Genomic DNA, 21562 nt, shown 5'->3' with positions numbered 1-21562 from the left:
TGCTACTCTGGGGAAGGACACTGATTAGACTGGAGAGTATTCAGGGGGCAGCCAGGAGAGAGAAGGCTCAGACAGCATCAGAGAGCTGCTGTCAGGGGCATCCGATGGAACTGACTTGTTTTTCTGGCCTCCAGAGACACGTGGGAGGAAGCGGTGGCCATTATTACAAAGAGGCAAATTTAGGCTCACCTTGAAATAAAGAAAAACGTCCCAACAATTAAAGCTACCCCAAAATGCTTTAGAGATCATCCATTCCCTTTTACTAAACGGCTTCAAGAAAAGGCTTGATAAAGAATTGTCAGGCTGGACTTAGACAGCCTTTGAGATAAAACTACAATACCTGATACACAGGTACACACGGGCTTCTACCCAGTTGGGTCCAAAGGTTGGCCCAGCCTAGGAAGAAACATGAGGTTGTGGGCGATGGGATATGGTACCCTGATGAGTGTAGCAGCTTCTAAGTACAAATTCTGTCTTCCAGCTACCAGGCTAAACACAAGGGCAGAGTCAAGCACAAAAATTCTATGCTGCATCCTTTCAAGTAAGTGGCAGCTGGCTCTGGGTGGCACTTTTAAGACCTGGCTGGTTTCCTTAGCAGGGAAGAGGGTTGGGGGAAGGTGGCAGAAACACCCAATCTAGTGTCACCTTTTTTTTCCTTCTTTCTATCTTAATATAAACTCAGACAGAACAATTAGGGCTAGGCAATGGGGGTTAATTGACTTGCCCAGGGTCACACAGCTAGGAAGTGTCTGAGGCCACATTTGATCCCAGGACCTCCCATCCCTGGGCCTGGCTCTCTATCCCTTGAGCCACCTAGCTGCCCCTCAACCTTATTTCTTGTCATATTGAGTGATGGTCACAAATCCAAGGATCCCTCCCTTCTTCCTTCCTTCCTAAGTAGCATCTCATGTGTCCTTCCCTAGATTCCAGAGGGGTTCATCTCAAAAGCAAATGCCATTATTAGGATTCAGGGAAAGAATGGATGCTCTCTAAATTCCCTTTCAAATTCAGGATTTCTCTCCCAGGCCTATAAAAGGGGTCGGTGCTTGGTTGCCTTTTAGTTGGCTGAAAAATGGCTGCAGCATTCTAAAATGTCAGCACTAGTGGAAAAGGGAGAGGAAGGCAGCACGCCTACCTGGAACGCATAAGTCCAAGGCCACGGTTGTGGCTGAGGGGGAAGCAGAGGGGTGTCGCTTGGGTTCTTGCAGGTGTCAGCTATGGTGGGCAGCAGTAGGAACTGTGAATCCGAGCTCTTTTGTGTCACTTTAAACCAGTCCCTCCACAGGACAGTTTCCCCTAATGTCAAAAGAAGGCCAGATGATTCCCACAATGCTTCTGATCTCCGATTGGAGCTAATCCAGAAGTGAAATAGGCCACCTGGGCAGATATCTACTTGCTGTATAACATAGACAAAGCATCTAACTTCTCTGAATTCAATGTCTTCATCTGTACAATGGGAATACTTGGTTTTTGTTTGTGTTTTTTTAAAACCCTTAACTTCCATCTTAGAATCAATCCTGTGTATTGGTTCCAAGGCAGGAGAGCAGTAAGGCTTAGGCACAGGGATTAAGTGACTTGCCTAAGGTCACAGATTTGTGTCTGAGGCTAGATTTGAACCCAGGACCTCCCATCTCTAGGCCTGGCTCTCAGTGCATTGAGCCACCTCAATAACCCCTGGAATACTTGTATAATCCCTGCCTCCTAGAGTTAGCTAGTTCCCCCCGTTGGGAAAGGTCTCGCATGTTGTAAATCAGAAGTATCAAGGTACCAGACTTGAAACTCCCAAGTGCAGCCAGAAACCAGACTAAAATGGAATTTATTTACTTAAAATAAAAAATACAGTAGAACACAGACATGTTCCAAGTCCCTGCAGGCTCAGTCAGGGCCTTTTCCTCACTCCTGCAGGTGTGACAGCAGCAGGCTCCGAAGCACCGAGGCCACTAAGGGTCAGGGCCGCCTCGGAGCCAGAAGCGGGGTGTTGTGGGGGGGGCGCTGGATTCCGCTGAATGGGAGGAAATACCTTTGGTTTCTCTCATCCTTCTCTTCCTCCCCTCTTCTCACCACGGGGATCCCACACCCAGGAAAGCCATGCAGGAGAAAGACAAGGTGTGGTTGCTGAGAGAACAGAAAAGAAAGAAGAAGCTGCGCAAGCTGCTGAAGAGGCTCAAGAACAACGATACGTGCAGCATGCCTGGCCTCACCTGCTTCACCCATGACAACCAGCACTGGCAGACGGCTCCCCTGTGGACGCGTGAGTGCGGCCGCCCTAGCCCTGGCCACTGCCTCGGGAGAACCCCTCATCACGCTTAGAGTTGGCTTCATAAATTCCTACGGGTGATTGACGCTTGTTCCTCCTCACTGGGAGAAGTAGCAGAAAGCGCCCGGGGCTGGGGCTTCCAAGGCCCCCCTCCTCATTTGCTCCAGCCTCAATTTCCTCTTCGAGGGAGGATGAAAGGAGATCAAAGACATGATTCCGGACCCTATTTAAACATCTAAAGGAAACTGGTCTGAGAGGGAAAGATGGCTCTCCTCCGTCAACTAAGAGTTAGTGCTGGGGCCACCTTAACACCTTTACCACACACATCCTGGGCCACCTAAAGGATGGGGTGGCACCAAAGAAAAAGGGAGGCGGGCATTTTAATTCATTTCCATCTGCAGCCGCCCTGGGTGGGCTCCCTAGGCCAGGAGCACCCCTGAGCACAAATAAAAGCCACATACCTCGGAATAAGAATGATGCTCACAAAGTGGCCATTCCCGATTCAGATTCTCCTAAACCAGTGGTTCCCAAACTTTTTTGACCCTTTCCAGAAAAAATATTACTTAGTCCCCTGGAAATTAATTTTAAAAATTTTAATAGCAATTAATAGGAAAGATAAATGCACCTGTGGCCATCACCACCTCCCTGGATCGCTGCAGCACCCACCAGGGGGCGGTGGCGACCACTTTGGGAATCACTGTCCTAAAGGAACAAGCGGATGGTCCCCTGCCCTCTTCCTCTTGCTTTAGCACGGTTTTGGTTTTTTTGCAGTGGGGCCTTTCTGTGCCTGTACTAGTGCGAACAACAACACATACTGGTGTATGAGGACAATCAATGAGACACACAACTTCCTGTTCTGTGAATTTGCTACCGGCTTCCTGGAATATTTTGATCTCAACACAGATCCTTATCAGGTATGGGCAAGTCACTATTTAAGTCCTAGCAATACCATCTATTTTACTTACATAGCTTTCCACAGGAAGCATCATGGGATCCCCATGAGGAAAAGCACTGAGCTTCAGCTTTCCAATGAAGGGTTTGAGGACAGTCCCATGAAACCCATGTCGTATGGTCCTCCCAAAAGTGGCTGAGGGTGCCTTTGGAGGGTCCCAAGACATCTTATCAATAACTTGGGCATAAATCGCATGTTTATTAAACTTTGGGATTCAATTGAGCAAGCATTTATTGAGCATCTCCAGTGTACAGTGTTTGCTGGCAATACAGAAACAAAACGGAAGTATCCACAGAGAAGTGAAATGCAATTCCAGGAGAGAGAGCCTACTTCCCACTAGGTGAGGTCAGGGAAAGCTTCTCAGAGGAGGTGGCACTTGAATGGAAGATAGGTAAGAGGCAAAGCTGAGTAAGTAGCGTTGGTTTCATGATTGTTTTCAGAGCTGGGGTTGGTCGTGGAACGAATGCAGATGGCGGGATGTCATAGAGTGAGTCTGAGGCCGAGCTGGGGAATAAGCAGTCTTAAGGCCACTGTTCCTCACTGCTTACAGACCAGAAGCTCAAGGTCCCAGGGATGACCACCTCAGAACTGAATAATCTTCTGACAGGACAGGACTTTAGCTGGCCTGTAGACAGGCCTTGGGCTGGGGCTCAGAAATTCATTTTACAGTCTTGGGGAGGTAGACAGTGGGAAGAAACAGCGCTCAGAGGTCTAGAAGGCGGTTCATGGTTCATCTGAAACGGTGTGAGAGTTTGCGTATGTTGGCCCTCGGTGTCCTGGTTTGGATTAGGGGGTCTGCGGTCCCCCTAAAAACGACCCTGGTACAACCACAGCTACGACACACGAGTCGTCCTGAGCACCCCTTTGTAGAACGGTCACGAATAAGCGGAAGTGTGTCCAAAGAAGGGCAACTGAGCTGGGGAAGGGCTTCAAGGCGTTGCCAGGCATAAACGGTACTTATCAGGAGTCAGCGCTCCTAAAGGAAACACTTCCCAATTGGAACAGGTTAAGAACCTTTAGAGTAATCTAAACATGAAACGGTCTCCTCTCAGGAGGTAGCTAGCCGTGCTGCCTCTTATACCGACGAGATAAGTGAGCAGGAGAGAGGCAGGAATGGCTCGCTGGAGAACAGGGGCTTTGTAGAGCAATGACAGGACTTTCTTGGCCCCGCTGAGAAAAGCTAGCTAGGAGCGCTGTCTGGAAACCACAAAGGCCAATTGAGCAATCTCTAGAAGTGACATGGGTCACCATTCTTGGAGTGGGCACACTCAGGAGGTCTTTTGGATCTCGTTGAGTCTGATTCCAACTTCAAAATCGTGTGGCCTGAGGGAGACGAGTCTCCTCTCTCTGGGCCTCAATTTTCTCTCTTATAAAATGGGAGGGATAGGTTAGATGTCTTCCAAAGTCCACGCTACCCGCCGGGGAGCTGTGCTCCTCTGACTTGACACCAGCTCCGGTCAGTTATTTGTTTGGGGTTAGGGATCTGGATCTATGGTTTGGGGTGTAGGGAATACCCAAGAAAAGGCTCAGCAGCTTCTCAATGAGAGACTCAGAAACTTCATCAGACACTCAGCTAGGCACTATCAAAGGGTAGGGCTTGAACTCAGTTTTCTTGTCTCTGAGGCCAGCTCCCTTTGGTCTTTTGAGTCCATAATATTTTGGCTTCCAAAATAGAACCTTAAAAGTGCAGAAGGTTATATCTACATATTAAAAAGCCTAATGGAAGGTTAAACTACAATGCTCACCAAAAAATGAAGTATTTTGGGGGCCGCTGGGTGGCTCAGTGGATTGAGAGTCAGGCCTAGAGATGGGAAGTCCTGGGTTCAAATCAGGGCTCAGACACTTCCCAGCTGTGTGACCCTGGGCAAGTCACTTAACCCCCATTGCCTAGCCCTTACTTCTCTTCTGCCTTAGAGCCAATACACAGTATTGATTCTAAGAGAGAAGGTGAGGGTTTAAAAAATATATATTTTTTTAACCCAACCTGGTCTAGTGAGTACCTAAATAATAGAATAATAATAATACAGCTCACATTACTGTGATTATTTTAAAGTTCACAAATGTCACCAAATCTTTTTTTAACTAATATGAGCAAGTATTATTTCTCCCCATGGTCACATAGCTAGTGGCCCAGGCCATGTTCAAACCCAGCACCTGTTTCCCTTTATACCACAAATGACAGCCAAGAAAGATTTACAGAATACTTTTTACTAACTTAAGTTTGAAGAGTTGCCACAGGACAGTGGAAGAAAACGCTGCTACATAGAGAGCTGGATAGTTTTAACAATTCTTTCTAGCAATTTGCTTTTCTTATTGTCTCCAGCTGATTAATGCAGTGAACACACTAGATCGAGATGTTCTCAATCAATTACACGTCCAGCTTATGGAGCTCCGGAGCTGCAAGGGATACAAACAGTGCAACCCTAGAACTCGCAACATGGACCTGGGTAAGTGTCCTGCCTCATCTTCACCCTCAAATCCATTATCCTGTACTTGTCCCTCCTATCCAGTGGGTGCCCAAGAGATCTTCATATATGCCTTAAGTGACAGACGATGTGTTTGAGTGAGTTTGTACTAGCAATCTCTTAGACAGTGTGGCCTGGCAAGCACAAGACATTATTCCTATTTCCTTGGGGAGGAGGGCTAGCATGGAACCTAGAGACATTTGCTGACTAAAGAAAACCAATTCAATTGCCACATTATCCTTAATCTAAGCAAAGACTCAGAAAAAGGCCTGCCTCTCCATTCCAGAAGTCTCCCATGAAATGTGAGGAGAAAGAAAAGAGAGGAAAAAACATTGACGTTATAGAGTTTGGGGATAATTTCCTGCTATTCCCTCAGTTTTTGTATTAAGAAAAATCAACAGCCATGTTGCAGTGAGATCTGTAACCAGAGAAAGAATGACTAAACCTCTGTCTGAGGCCATATCTGTTCTCCAAAACCTGTATCAGAATAGGAAAGCAGTCTCACCTGGTTCTTGAGTTAACAGCAGTAAGGAAAAATTTGTCAGGGACTTTTATCATTCTAATTAGGACCAAGCAATGTCTCTCCCAGTAGAATCCATTGAGTGAATAACATACAATCAGAAGTCTATGATTTTCAAATATAGACTAATAACTCTAAGACCAAGGAAAATGGGCAGCTAGCTGCAATAGAAAATTTCTCCTCATATTTGAGGCACCAAATATACAGATACACCAGATTCTCTTAAAGTTCTTTGCTAGACTGTGTTTAGGGCTAGTAAATGGCTAACTTGGGCACTGGCATTGAATCCTCTGTGTGGATATTTATTTTCCTCTGTAAAATGACAGATCTGACCTAGATTATTTATACAGCCTTTTCAAATTTGAAATCTTAGGATTTCCAGTTAGTCACCTGAACTGGCAAATAAAAATGCCATTAGTTAGAACTTTGATGGTTATTTCCTGTCTCTGAACCTCCTCTATATTTATAGGCTATCTACTGATAACCACTTTATTTTCCTCCTCATGTAGGCCTTAAAGATGGGGGAAGCTATGAGCAATACAGGTACTTTTCACTTTTTTTATGAATTTTAAATAAATGTAAATGGCCTTTCTTCCTACTATGTCCCCACTCCCAACACCATTTTGTTATTTGTTATAAAGATTTTTTCCCAGTTTGTTGTTTCCATTCTGATTTTAGTTGCATTGTTTTTGTTTGTATGAAAATTATTTTAATTTAATGTAATCAAAATTATTTATTTTACATTTTGTAATTTTTTCTCTCTTGCTTGATTTTAAAAATCTTCCCTTTCCCAGAGATCTGACAAGTATACTATTCTGTATTTGCCTAATTTTCTTATAGTTTCCTTCTTTATATTCAAGTCATTCACCCACTCTGAATTTATCTTGGTGTAGGGTGTGAGATGTTGATCTAAACCTAATCTCTCCCATATTGTTTTCAAATTTTCCCAACAGTTTTTGTCAAACAGTGGATTTTTGTCCCAAAAGTTGGGCTCTTTGAGTTTATCATACACTGTCTTGCTGACATCACTTAACCCAAGTCTATTCCACTGATCCTTCCTTCTGTCTCTTAGCCAGTACCATATTGTTTTGATGACCGCTGCTTTATAGTACAGTTTAAGATCTGGTACTGCTAGGGCCCCTTCCTTCACATTTTTTTTTCATTATTTCCCTTGATATTCTTGATCTTTTGTTATTCCAAATGAACTTTGTTATAGTTTTTTCTAATTCAGTAAAAAAGTTTCTTGGTAGTTTGATAGGTATAGCACTAATTAAGTTAATTAATTTGGGCAGAATGGTCATTTTTATTATGTTAGCTCATGTTACCCATGATCAATGTTTTTTCCAATTGTTTAGATCTAGTTTTAATTGTTTGGAAAGTGTTTTGTAGTTGTGTTCGTATAATTCCTGTGTTTATTTTGGTAGATAGATTCCTAAGTATTTTATATTGTCTAGGGTGATTTTGAATGGTGTTTTTCTTTCTACCTCTTGCTGCTTTGATGTGTTGGAAATATATAGAAATGCTGATTTATGTGCATTTATTTTGTATCCTGCAACTTTGCTAAAGTTGTTGATTATTTCTAAAAGCTTCTTAGTTGATTCTCTAGGATTTTTTAAGTAGACCATCATATCATCTGTAAAGAGTGATAGCTTAGTCTCTTCATTGCCTATTTTAATACCTTCAATTTCTTTTTCTTCTCTAATTGCTACTGCTAGCATTTCTAGTACAATGTTAAATAATAGAGGTGATAATGGGGCATCCTTGTTTTACTCCTGATCTTATTGGGAAGGCTTCTAATTTGTCTCCATTGCAGTTGATGCTTGATGGTTTTAGCTATATATAATGTTTATTATTTTTAGGAAAGTAAAAAAAAAAAAAGTAAAAAAAATACTATTCCTATACTTTCTAGTGTTTTCAATAGGAATGGGTGTTGTATTTTGTCAAAGGCTTTTTCAGAATCTATTGTGATTTTTGTTTGTTAGCTTGTTGATATGGTCAATTATGTGGATGGTTTTCCTAATGTTGAACCATCCTTGCATTCCTGGTATAAATCCCACCTGATCATGATGGATAATCCTCTTGATCACTTGTTGGAGTCTTTTTGCTAGTATTCTATTTAAGATTTTTGCATCTATGTCATTAGGGAGATTGGTCTATAGTTTTCTTTCTGTTTTTGGTCTGCCTGGCTTTGGATTCGTGAAGCCGTCCACCCACTCCACGAAGATTCCTAGTGGGTTGGACACTCAGAAAGGGGAACCAAGGACTGAGTGAAAATGGGTTACGGGTTAAGGATTAATGGAAAAGAGAACATAAGGCGAGAAATAAAGATAGGCAGACACAGAAAGTTTTGGCATAAGGTAGACAGACAGCGAGTAAGCTCTGATGGTCAAGAGCTTTTTTCCAACTGATTTTTTTGTCACTTTTATTGGGGTTACAACAGTATGGGGGGAAGGGGAGAGGCCAGTGGCCTGATACATTAACATTATGAGGTAATCATCATAAGATGCAAACTGCCAAAACCTGAAACAATAGGTAGAGCTAAGATCTGGATCCAGGGAGGATATGGCCTAAGGCATCTACTGATGTATGATACCTATGTTAATTGATCATTGAAGGAAAAGTAAGGAGACTGAGATAACTGACCTCTCTTCTGGGGTGTAGCCTTAGGGAAGGGCTAGGGATTTGGCACGGTCAACATTCAATTTGACTCAAGATTACAGAGATCAATCATTAGCAGTATAAGAGTTAAGTTTTTGAATACTTCTTAAAATAATATCACAATTAATGTATACCTGGATTGCTACAATTTGGTACCATATTTGTGTCATAAAAGGAATTTTGTAGGACTCCTTTGCTTATTATGTCAAATAATATGTATAGTATTAGGATTAGTTGTTCTTTGAATGTTTGATAGAATTCACTTGTGAATCCATCAGGCCCTGGCGATTTTTTCTTAGGGAGTTCTTTGATGGCTTGTTATTTTACTTTGGCTCTGTCAGAAATCATGATTGCCAACTCCTGCCTTATTTTTCTCAGTTGAAGCCCAATAGATTTTGCTCTATCCTCTCATTTTTACTCTATGTATGTCTACCTGTCTCATGTGTGTTTCTTATAGACAACATATGGTAGGATTTTGGTTTCTAATCCACTCTGCTATTTGCTTCCATTTTATGGGCAAGTTCATGCCATTCATATTCAGTTTTATTTATCAACTGTGTATTCCCAGACATTTTGATTATCTCTCCTTGTCCTGCCCTTTCTTCTTTCACTATTTCACTATCCCAACTCCATTTTGAAAGAATCTAATCGCCTCTTCTTTCTTCTATGGAATTTTTGTGTCTTTTCCACAGCCCCAAATTAGGGATGCTTCACGTCTAGTTGTCAATTTTTATTCCTCTTTGGGGTGGTTTGGGCTTTTTTCTTCTTGGTGAATATTAACTCCTTTTCCCCCCCCTTCCTTTTTAACTACCTGAAAACCTAGGCAATTTCAGCGTCGAAAATGGCCTGACATGAAGAGACCTTCTAAGTCACTGTGAGTTGAAAAGCCATTTTAAATTTACAGCAACAATTCTTATTTGTTTCATTTTGCAAACCCTTTCCTTATTTTCTTGGCATTTTTCAGCTTCCAGTAGCACTGGTCTTACCCCAAATGACGAGAGAGAGAATATATCTTTTGTTTAATATACTCTCAATAGCTCCTCTCACCTCCCTTAAAAACCATTTTAAGCAAAATAAGGCAGGTAATGTTCTCTTACTCACCTTTCTTAAAAGAAAAGAAATTGCTTTTAAACAGTCATCTTGGGTCCTTGGGGCTCTGCCAAGCAGAGAAGAAACCCAGACAAGTCTTCTGTTCATTTTGGAAGGCTCCAAATGTGTTTTGGAGATGGATTCTGAAAACTAAAGAGTAACAACCACAGGGAAATGTGTGGCTTCAAGGTGATTGTTTAAGGCTAGTCTACCAAGCGGTGGATGTAATCCCTACCCAAAGAAATCAGAGATCCCTGTATGATATTCTTGGTTTTCCCCAATACTGGGGGTTATATGTAACCACTCTCTGTTCCCCTCGTGGGAAACATATTCAAAAACTCCCTTAGTGGTGGGGTTGGGACAAGTAGAAGTACAGCCTAAGACAAGGAAAGGGAGCATCAGTGCGAGGCTCGGAAGAAATCTCGTAGTGTCTAAGGACAGCCTAGCCAACCCTGCTGACAACAATGCTAAGCATAGCTGTAAGCTTCTTGCATTCACCTTCTTTCCCACAACTTCCAACAGTTCTAATGTTAATCTGCTCTATTAAAACGACACGGTGGTTTTACATAAATCCTGCGGACAATTAACAGCAGGATGCTGGCTCTCCGTGAGTCACACAGGACGACTAGCCAGGAGGTGGTGGGGGTCCGTGTTAATGAGACTGCTTAAACTTCAGAATTAGGATAAACAGTCAGTTCTGCTAGAATGAACTTGTTCCAATGCGCCTGATAGATTGGGAACCTTGGTGAACATAACTACAGTTACCATCATGTCTCTTTTTCCCTCTGAGGAACCTCTTTGAGTTCCCTGGATTGTGAGTTAGTTTGTTTATGTGCAGTATCTGCCACAGGAAAACACAGAAAACTACAGACTTCATGATAACTCACAAGGCTCAGCCTCTCCAAACCCATATCCACAAACAAACTGTAGGTCTTTTTTAAGGCAAAATGCTCTACTTATTGTCTTATCTTATGGTGCAGTAGGAGCTGTGGGCTGCAGAGGGCCAGTTCGACACCAGCTGGGGTGCAGGCTAAGATCAGCCTCCATGCTGTGAGCCCTGCCATTATTTATGGTAACACTTATGTGTTAACTATTTAACATGTCTAAAACTGTGCTATTTTATTATTTCCAATTTTTTTTAACGTACAATGTTCTTAAGCCCAGGTGTCCTAGCTCTATTTTTCCCAAAGGCCCTGTGGTTTTTAATCGCACAATTTCACACGGTGAGGTGATTTTGGGGAACACATCATAGCAGAACTGACTGTGGTTACTGTAAATGTGGTTACTATAAATATAAAAGTATTAAATGGACTGACTGATGGTTATAGTTATATTGATAACTGTCATTTTAGGAACATATTAAAAGGAAGGTCCCCATCTATTTTTGGTACCTAATCACCTCTTTCCAACTTTTGGAAAAGCCAGACTAGTTAGCTGGAGAGTAAGATGCCATCTGCAAACAATGTAGCATCTTAATATTAATATTCCTTTTCTTTGACTTAACAGAGGACAGCTGTGGGAAGGATGGGAGGGCTAAGCTCCAAAAGCTGGCTCTCAGAGAAGAAAGATGTCCACTGGTCAGAAAGCCAGACTTTTTACAGATACTGTGTATGATTTCAATAAGACTTCCACTGTTGTACTGGAGCAACTTTGGGGCTGAGGTAGGTAGAATATGCCACTGTTAACATGCTATCAAGAGATCTAGTGGATTCTAGAGGACATCCAAAAAGAACAGGAATCCTGTTAGAACTCCACTGGCACACCTGCTTTTGCTTTGGACTATATATATACCTCACCGGCTGCACAAAAAGCATTTTTATTCCAAGAAGTCACCACTAACACTGAGTCGCTAAAGGGAAAAAGAACCTAGAAGTGTCATATGGTATCCTCCATTGGAAACTCCCCTAAGGGCAAATCCACAAGAATTTTTTTAAACTACAGTGAAACCCCATTTCAAACACCCTTTACTTCATAAAGCATATTAACAGTCAGAGAAGGAAGGCTCTATCTATCAAGTCAAGTGAAACAGGAACACTGCACCTAGAAAAATGGACATTTTTTTTCTTTTTACCTAAAGTCATAATAAGCACTAAGTAGAAGACGACCAGTATAAAGATGTCACAAGAGACGCAAGAACGTTGGGTCAAAAGTGGACACATGCCACTTTTCTCGTTTCCTCTGAGGAGACTGTTTTAGTTCACTGTATATATGTATGGCCAACCTATTACACATCAGTTACCAATTTCAAAATGGGCAGTGTAAATAAATATTCAATAATGTTCAAGTCAAAAGGAAATTCCTTAAAAGTTGTGAAGATTCTTGTCAATAAATTGTGGAATGCCCAGATACCATTTCTTTAAATGTTGCCTTGTTACCATATGATTCCAGGATTGACCATTTTTAAAGCACTGCAAAGAAAAAGCAGTTAATGTATATCCTGAGTTTTAATGAAATCCTATTTGTACAGAAACTTTTTTTAGTGTGAGTATTGTATTGTTCACAAACCTAAACCATTGTATTAGGGATTTGTGGGGAGGAAAAAAAATCCAACCTTTATGTTTGGGATTTGGGGGTTTTTTTGGAAGGTGAGAGTGGGATTTCAACATACAAATGGCCTGGGAAGATAGAGGAAGCAGCCTGGAGGGATCTTCTGACAGGGAATCATACCTTATAATTTCTTTTGATGCAGGGGAAACAGATCGAGTGACAGAGTTCCAATGAGCAATTGTAAAGCTTTTACCCTGGCTGTAGACAGTGAAAATTGTAATCCAGTTGGGATACTTTAGATTCCTGAGATTGTAAGGGCCCTGCCTTGCCCCCTCCTCCCTTCTTTTTAAAAGGTATCATCTCTCAAGAGTCTGACTTTCATCTCCAGCCATACTCCACTGTAGCTTTCTTATGAGTTTATTGCTATACACAAGAATGGGTGGAAAAGAAATTTGTCATGACTTCCCATTTTAAGGGTCCTTAAATACCATAGCTAAAAGGGACTATAAAAACTGACCCCACTTTTCGTAAAAGGTTTTTTCTTACCAGTTGTGTGTTTTATGCGTTACTTAATAAGCCAATATAGATGAAAAGTGCTGAGTAAAATTGTCATGGTCCAGCTTTAAATAGAAACCTTTATTTACATTGACATTAACATCCAAAAAACAATCAGAAAAGCAGTCATAGCTTACAACCCAACCATCTTATAAATCATCCCATGGGGTTTGGATTTTTTTGCAGTGTAAAGAAAGATACAGATATTTCAAGCAATACTTAATGTAAACTACATTTAAATTTAATTCATTCTCAATACTGTAAGCCTTCTCCTGAGAATTTGTAAATATTGCTCTCAGAATTACATACAATTTTATGATTGCTGTATCATTTCCACCATCTTTAAAATTCCACATAGTGACAACAACAACAACAAAAAAAAACTTACAGAAAAAAACCCCTGCACATTACAAAACGTAACATTCAAAAGGTTTGCCTTACAGCAGAAAAAAAGAAGAAGAAGAAGCTCTCATCCCTTTGCTGTACAAAGCAAAAATCTGGGATGCTATTAATTCTGTAACTAGCTCACACGTGTGCAGCTTCTCTGGCTAAAAGGAGACCAGACAGGTATTAAAAGTGACTTCCCTGCAGCAAGTTAGAATGGCACTGCTAGCATTCAAATGGCCTCACTTCCCAAATCAAATAACTTTCCTGCCAAGCATTTTTCCTACACACCTAATTTGGGGGGGAGGGGGGGGTATCCACATCCCACCCCAATCCATCTCTTAGCTATTTACACTGAACCACTACACAGTGCTGTTTATATTCTACACTTTTCTTTCCATCCAGATTAAATGATTCACAAATGGCATTGTCATGAGAAAATCAGACAATGCAATTTCAGGGTTCTTTTTAAAAAGAAAGGAACATTTATTTCTTTTACATCACATTTTGAGCTTTATAAAAAAAATATATCTTTGGATTTAGCAAAAAGTAAATACTGGTAATATCCAACATTGTAAAATCAGATGAAGTAAGGATTTCTTGTCCATCCTTCAGGTACCACATTTTAGAAAAGGTACGTGGGGAAGTAGAGGAGAGGTCAGAAAAATATCAAGAGAATTTTTCACAAAAAGTAAAAAGGGCAGGATGTACAAAGCCATCAGCATTTGCAAGTTTCACCAGCATAATGAATAAGTATAAAAAATTTTAAGAGCATGGCAGGTTTCATATTGAATATAAAAAGTATGGGGAAGAGAGCTGCCTTCCTTTCCAGCAGGCCTGACCAAGTAAGTCTACCCTTGGAATCAGTTCTGAAGAGACCTCAAAGGAGGGGTGGGGGAGTTAGAGCAAAAAAGGTAAGAGCACCATTCTCTTTGTTAAACACAAAGATGAGTCAAACAAGGGACATGCCCTAAGAGCATGACTTAAGAAGTGGTAAGAAAGTAATTAATTTCTCTAGAGGCAGTTGGTGGCACAAGGGGCGGGGCACTGGGTCTGGCATCAGGAAGACCTGAGTTCAAATCCAGCCTCAGAAGCTTCCCAGATGTGTGACCTTGGACAAGTCATTTAACCTGTCTGCCTTAGTTTCATCATCTGTAATATTGGGATAATAATGGCATCTATCCAAAATAATATTGGTAAAAAGTGCCCAGTTAGCACAGTACCCGGCACATAGTAGGTGCTATATAAACATTTAACCCTTACCCCTACTATAAATATTGCTCTCTAAACGAGGCAAGTAGATAGATGGTACAGTCCTCTAGAGTAAATAAACTATATTCAGGTAAAGATCAAGTTTATGGGAAAGTGGGGCACTGTGTTTTTGAGAGGAGCTGGTGAGGGAATAAAGAAAATGACCCATTAAAATAACCTACATCTTACTCCCATCACACAGCCTAAGGAGAGGGTGGTGGTGGCCACTCATTTATTTAAGTCTGATCCTAGACAGAGCTTCAAAGAAATCTTTAGACTTACATTAGAACATTTCCAATTGTTCCCACCTCAATTCCATTTTAATAATAGCTTTGGAAATTCAAATTTGCACTGTGAAAGATTTTTGGGGACTTGGTAAAAACTAGTTCATAAATGATACTTATTGCCATCTCCCATGTAAATGTGGCACACAAGAGTTGCAAAAATATTATGATAAAGCCACTAAAAATACCAAAACACAAATCTGATATTTTGGACCAAAATAACAGATGACCTGCGTAAAATGGTTTTAAATTGTATCTTTCCTTCCCTTCCACTGGCTGCCAAAATCATTGCTGGTTTCAATCACGAAAAAGAAGACCCAGTAGGGGTGGGGAGAGGTGGGGCTGTCATATCTGATGCATGGACAATCAAGAGTTGGACATTAGAGGCCAAAGTTGTAATTGACTAAAGGGTAAGAGCTGACCAGAGATGTCATACACAGGGGTGAAGAGAAAACAATAATCCTATCTATGGTGTTAAAGAAAAATGGCTAAGACAACATTGAAAATTAATACAAACTCATAGTAACCAATAGGCTGCTGTTTACATTAGTTCAAAACAATGACAAAGCCTATGTCACTCATCCACTCCCTGACTGAAAAGGCAACGGGTTTAAGTTTAAAAAAAAAAAATACCCTGAATTGCTGTGGTACAATTCATGGAAAGCTGAAAAAGGCAGAGAGCTCTTTTTCTTGTCAAATCACACTATATTTTAAAAACTAAAATAATACCCTCTCCCACCCAAAAAAATAATAATAACAAAGTGCTTAGTTCAGGTGGAGAAAGCAATTACAACTGCCTAGCCCTAAATGAATCAACTTTTTTAAAAGCTATTTGTTTGAAAAGATGGAAATAAGTGAGGTGTCCAAGACCAAAGGAGAAGGGAAAAGCTACCATCACTCCCAGACCACACACCCCCATCCCACCCCCTCAGGTCATTAAATTAAGAATGTCTTCTATTTTTTTTTTTTACCTCACTATGCTGAGCTTACAGAAATCAATACTGTTATATACTTAGCTTCACAAACTCTGCAAAAATGAGTTCTTGTGACCTACAAAAGTCATATATATGTACACATAATACAATATCTTAACGATTGTATTTACAAAAACCTATTCACAGAAACAGACTGCAAATTTCAAATTTCTGATTCAGACTGCAGTACCCGGCCTTGGGTTTTCTGAAGTTGATTTTCAAAAAGGATTATTGCTCTACCATTTAGGCAAAGTGTGACATTATCCAGTCCTTTCGAGTGAATTTACAGTTCCTGCCCGATGGATTAGCTCGGACGGAGAACATGATACAGCTCGCCATGAGACCTCAAAAATATTGCATTAATCCATTACTTTCTATATAAAGTGCACTTGGCTGCACATTAGCATGTAAATATTAGCCACTTTAATTGCAATTAAATACTGTAATTTCCATTTTCCTTTCTGCACCGCCCTTTGCCATCAGTCATAATCTGGCCTATTAGATGCTAGTGGTAATCCTAAAGGAAACAGGGTATAACCATCCATAGTGGTGGGAATACCAAAGCCCATCAAGTTGATGACATGACCTCAAGCATTTTGATTTACTGGGGACAAGAGGTTAATAGAGGACTGTTCACCAATGAAAAAAGGCCTCAAGGCTGGGAACTACATTCTGTGTCAGACATTGCTACTAGAGAAACCAGATTTTTCTATCCCACAACTTCTCCACTTTCTTTGGCCTGCCTACATTTAAAGGACTTTGGATAGCAAGGCAGAAAGAAATAATAACACACAGGGAGTCTACCATATTTACTAACATGTCATTGCCAGATTCACATCTCTAGAGGCAGAATGCCAAAAATATTTATGTCCATTGCTTACTTTACCACAATATACAGAAAAACAGGTAGACAATGTTTTAGCTCATGACCCAGTTCTGTTCAAATGAAATTACTTGGGATACCTTAATGAAGATTTGGGGAAGTAGGTCCTTTCCATAAGTGAGATGTCACTAACAATGTGTAACCCCTTATTTTACCTCCTGAAAATACTAGTGCAGAGACATTTGTACAGTGATTTTCGGTGGGAGATTCTGGATTTCATGTGTCAGCAGTATTTCTGAAAATAACCACAAGAAGAATTAACATCTATTTTACAAAATTCAAAAACATCCATGTTTATATTTGTAAATAGCAATATGTCCATTTATGTTCAATTTTTCCACAAATTATTCTTTGATTTTATTAAATTTAGTTCATTGGTTCAATTAATAAATGGAAGCGTAGCAAAAGATTATGGTTCGAAGGTTGCCCTCTAATACAAATCATCGCCATATGAAAAGTAAAAGCATAGACTGTCAAAAATGGGGGAACAAATGTTTGAATATAGAACCAAGAACTGAAAGGTTCCAGAGACACCAAGTACAATCCTCATATTACAAGGAGAAATAATGACCAGAGAGGAAGTGCCCAAACCACAGTCATAAACTAATTAGGGACAGAACCAAGATGCCATTTCACAGATGCCTCTAGCAGCATTGGTGGGGTAGGGAGGAGTTAAAGAGGAGTTTATTTTAAAATATCAAGGCAGAAATGTATTGATGGGTGGGCCACAAGTGACCAGCCCTCTGGCAGCATTTTAAAACAAATTAATATTCACCAATTAATGCTTAAAAAGAAAGAGAAAGGATTACTATTTCTGTACCTGATCTGGACCCATGGGCATCCCAGACATGGGCATAGAATTCATGTTCATTTGTCCGATGTGGCCACCGTTCCCATTCATGTGCATCATACTGTAGGGGGCAGGACTACCCTGGGGGGGAAACTGCTGCTGTGGAAATGAACTGAAAAGCAGAGGGGATCGATCATTACATTCTGTGTCCTTGTATTTTGTTGCAAGCACTATGCAGAAAGGAGAAAGCCTGGGCAGCAAAGGCAAGCGACCTCTTGGAGCCTTTTATCCTATCTGCACTTAGAGAGAGAACATCTAAAGACATACTTAGAAAACTTGCTGATTCTTTGGTTCCAGAAGAATGCAAATTTGCCATGTCTATTAACCACATTTGCTTTCAAAACAACTATGGAAAATGGAAATGTCCAAATTATGGCACTTTCTGAGTTAAAAACCTACAGTCTTACATTTAAAGCTTTATTAAAGCTCAAAGCAAACAGAAAATACAAAGAGAATGCCTAACCGGATCTCAAAGTGAGTATGTCACCCTTGCCTTCTGCCTTAATATTGATTTTTTTCTTTCTTTTGAACCTTACACCTTTTGTCAAAGATCAACACTAAGTAGTAGTTCCAAGGCAGAAGAGTGGTAAGGACCAGGCAACTGGGTTAAGTGACTTGCCCAGGATCATACAACTAGGAAGTATCTGAAGTCAGATTTAAACCCAGGACCTCTTATCTTCCAGGCCTAGTTCTCCATCCACTGAGCCACCTAGCGAACCTTTAGTATCAATTCTAAGACAGAAGAGCAGCAATGGTTAAGACAATGGGGGTTAAGTGACCTGCCCAGGGTCACATAGCTATAAAGCATCTGAGACCAGATTTGAACCAAGGACCTCTCAACTCCACTGTCTATCCACTGCACTACATAACTTCCCCAGAATGAGTGTGAATGAGTTTTAAAGTCACCTAACATTACTGATAAAACACAACTTAATAAATCGAATGGTAGCGAAGGATATGGGGATCCCACTACTACATAACCAAAGTTCACCTGTTCCTGGACAACGTTCCTGATGGCCAGCCTTTCATTTCTGGGGACTGGTACATTGGTGTGGCTTGAGGGTGTTGCATCATGGGGTTCTGGGAGGCACCAATTCTTGTTGACATCATTGCACTAGGAGGACTAGATACTCTGCTAAAGGCAGGATCTGATTGCTGGCTCATTCCTTAGAAAGAAAAATGAAACAAATTACTGGTTTGGGTTTTAAGGTCTTTTCTTTTTAAAAAAAGGCAAACAATTATCCAAAGACTAAACTATAAGATCACAGCATTAATCTCTCTGAAGAATTGTGTGGATCAAGTCAGAAGAGATGAGGGATTATGCTGTGTCTCATTTGTTCCTACACTGTGCACAGACACACTTGAATCCCATAAGAACCATAATAAGTAGCTGACTTACAACAAGAAGATAGCCATATTCCTTAAAACAAAATTGGTTTGCTGTCTTTTTTAAATACTTAATATTACTGAAAATACTTATGTATATAAATAGACAATTTACTGTAGAGATCTAGGTGGGCATAAAAGGAAGGATATTTTCCCTATTAGGTGAACATCAATAGTTATTCCCCCAAATTTTCCTATTTTCACTCCCAAAAGCCCCCACGTCCAGATAATTGGGATTCCCTCTAGCCAAAGGTTAACAAGAAGTAAATTATGTTCAAAAAGCACTCATTTACTATCAGCAGCCAAGATTTAATAACAGTTCACATCTCTAACAGGTCTTATTAAAGGCTAAGCCTTTAGCAGTACAGAGCTAATTCTGTCCCTGAGGGTACAAAGAAAAAATTATATACCTTTTCCTCCAAAACTGAAGTTGAGGGAAGACTGTGTTTAGTTTGTGCTTATTGTTTTTGTTTGTTTTTTGTTTTGTTTTGAAACCAAATTTAGGCAAGCTACAGTTTTCCTTTAAGGCAGACAGGTTTTCTTATGTAACGTTTACCATAATTTGGTGGGTAAGAGAACTGCTGTGGAGGAGCTTGTGGCATCGGGGTCCCGGCCAAAGCCCCATCCATGCTGGCTGAAGCAGTCACATTAGGGGGAGGGCTAAAAGCCTGCGTCTGCTGCTGCTGCTGCTGCTGCTGTGTCTGTTGCTGCTGCTGCTGCTGCATCATCACTGCCATCCGGTGCTGTCGGATGTGGTGACTAATTAGCTCTCTGCTGCGCTGGGCCACCATCTGAGCATTGAGAAAACCTTGCTGCTAACCAGGAGAAAAATGAGGGATATATGTGAAGAAGAAACTTCCTCTGGATCATGAAGCCAAAAGGTTACGAATCACACTGAAGACAGGGATCCTGAGAAGCTGGCCTTTTCTTTTCTTTTCTTATCCTTACTTTCTGTCTTCAAACTGACATTAAGTGTTGGTACCAAGGAAGAAGAGCATACTAGGCAGTAAGGGTTTAAATGACTTGCCCAGGATCACACAGCTAAGGAGTGTCTGAAGTCACATTTGAACCCAAGTTCTCCCATTGGTAGGCCTAATTCTCAATACACTGAGCCACCGAGCTGTCCCCTGAGACGGTTTTCAATAGAATTGCATATAATAGTAAGCTAAGCAGAGAAAGTCTGACCAAGACCTTCAGATTCTTTATGAACACTGTGAAATAGGCTATGGGAAGCTGTTAACTATTTAAAGGAACAGAAAAAGAAAAGGACCTAAATCTAATAACTAATTCAGTGACATCACGGGATCTCAGGTAGGCTGCCTAAGCAGAGTGTGTGTGTGTGTGTGTGTGTGTGTGTGTGTGTGTGTGTGTGTGTGTGGAAACATTCATCTAATCTCCACTTGAAGATCCCCTCTAACTTTCAGGTATAATAACTACTGCTACACTGCTACTATAACAGCAGGATTCTTAATGTTCATCTTCAATAATTAAACCCTTACTGTCAGTTTACTCAAACTGCCACCTCTTGTCCATTCTCTATAAATTATAAGTTCTAATACTCTGAGCAGCTACAAAAAGTTGGGTAGTACGGGGACACCAAACTTATTCCTTAAAAAACAAAATATATTATTGCAACCACCTTTCTCAAACATTATCTATACACTATTTCTACATGTGGCAGAAGTTAAAGGTAAGAAGAAATGATAGGGGGCAGCTAGGTGACTCAGTGGATTGAGAGCCAGGCCCAAAGATTAGAGGTGCTGGATTCAAATCTGGCCTCAGACACTTTCTAGCTCTGTGACTGGGCAGGTCACATAAATCCCCTTGCCTAGCCCTTACTGCTCCTCTGCCTTAAGAACAAATACACAGTAAATACACAGTTCTAAAACAAGGGAAGGGTTAAAAAAAAAAAAAAAAGAAAAAGAAGAAATGATAGTCACTATCACTAGTAAGACCAACCTAAGAGATAAGTGGTCAAAGGATCTGAACAAACAAGTTCTGAAAAGAATTAGAAACCACTGACAACCATAGAAAAATGTTCTAAATTGCTAATAATGAGAAAAGTGAAATTTAAATAGTTTGAAAACCTTATCTAATACAATGCAAATTGGCAAAGCAGACAAAACATAGGAGTATCAGTGTTGGAGAGATAACAGGAAGGCAGGCACACTAATACATTGTTGGTGATGCTATGAATTAGCCCAACACTTTGGAAAGCAATCTGCAAACAGGATAAGAGATTGACTAATTTCCCAACATAACCGCTGGCCCAGAGACATCACTGCTGAATATATACTCCAAGAATGTTGCCCCAACATGCTCCAAAATATGAATAGTAATATTTCTTCTTATAGCAAAGAACTATAAACTATGTAGTTGCCTATTCACAGGGAATGTCTAAATGGACCTAGGTATACGAATGAAATGCAATATTACTATGATGTAAGAAATTATGAATGTGATGAATACCAAGTAGTAAGTACGAAAAGACTACTATGAAAAGTGGCAAGAGACCAGGAAAACTATGCACAATGACAACCAAATAAACAGAAAAGAACCACCAGAAT

General features: G+C 40.6%; 2 protein-coding genes across 3 annotated transcripts in view; one reads left to right on the top strand and one right to left on the bottom strand.

Moving 5' to 3' along the window:
* SULF2 (sulfatase 2) overlaps positions 1-12411 on the top strand; it is a 129878-nt gene extending 117467 nt beyond the window's left edge. Inside the window, exons 12-18 of the mRNA XM_044659623.1 lie at positions 482-541; positions 2082-2251; positions 3029-3171; positions 5533-5656; positions 6704-6737; positions 9676-9726; positions 11448-12411. Of these exons, the coding sequence (XP_044515558.1) occupies positions 482-541; positions 2082-2251; positions 3029-3171; positions 5533-5656; positions 6704-6737; positions 9676-9726; positions 11448-11478 (613 nt within the window). The 3' untranslated portion in view covers positions 11479-12411. The remainder of the gene's footprint in view (positions 1-481; positions 542-2081; positions 2252-3028; positions 3172-5532; positions 5657-6703; positions 6738-9675; positions 9727-11447) is intronic.
* A 4782-nt stretch (positions 12412-17193) lies between these two features.
* Positions 17194-21562, bottom strand: part of NCOA3 (nuclear receptor coactivator 3) — a 155463-nt gene continuing 151094 nt past the window's right edge. For both annotated transcript variants that reach the window (XM_044663809.1, XM_044663810.1), the window contains 3 exons: positions 19552-19807; positions 18601-18775; positions 17194-17721 (listed from right to left, as the gene is read on the bottom strand). In XM_044663809.1, coding sequence (XP_044519744.1) covers positions 17568-17721; positions 18601-18775; positions 19552-19807 — 585 coding nt within the window. In that variant the 3' untranslated portion in view covers positions 17194-17567. The remainder of the gene's footprint in view (positions 17722-18600; positions 18776-19551; positions 19808-21562) is intronic.

Source organism: Gracilinanus agilis, chromosome 2 (genome assembly GCF_016433145.1).
Source record: "Gracilinanus agilis isolate LMUSP501 chromosome 2, AgileGrace, whole genome shotgun sequence".
Lineage (NCBI taxonomy): Eukaryota > Metazoa > Chordata > Mammalia > Didelphimorphia > Didelphidae > Gracilinanus > Gracilinanus agilis.
This window is presented reverse-complemented; position numbering and strand designations above follow the sequence as displayed.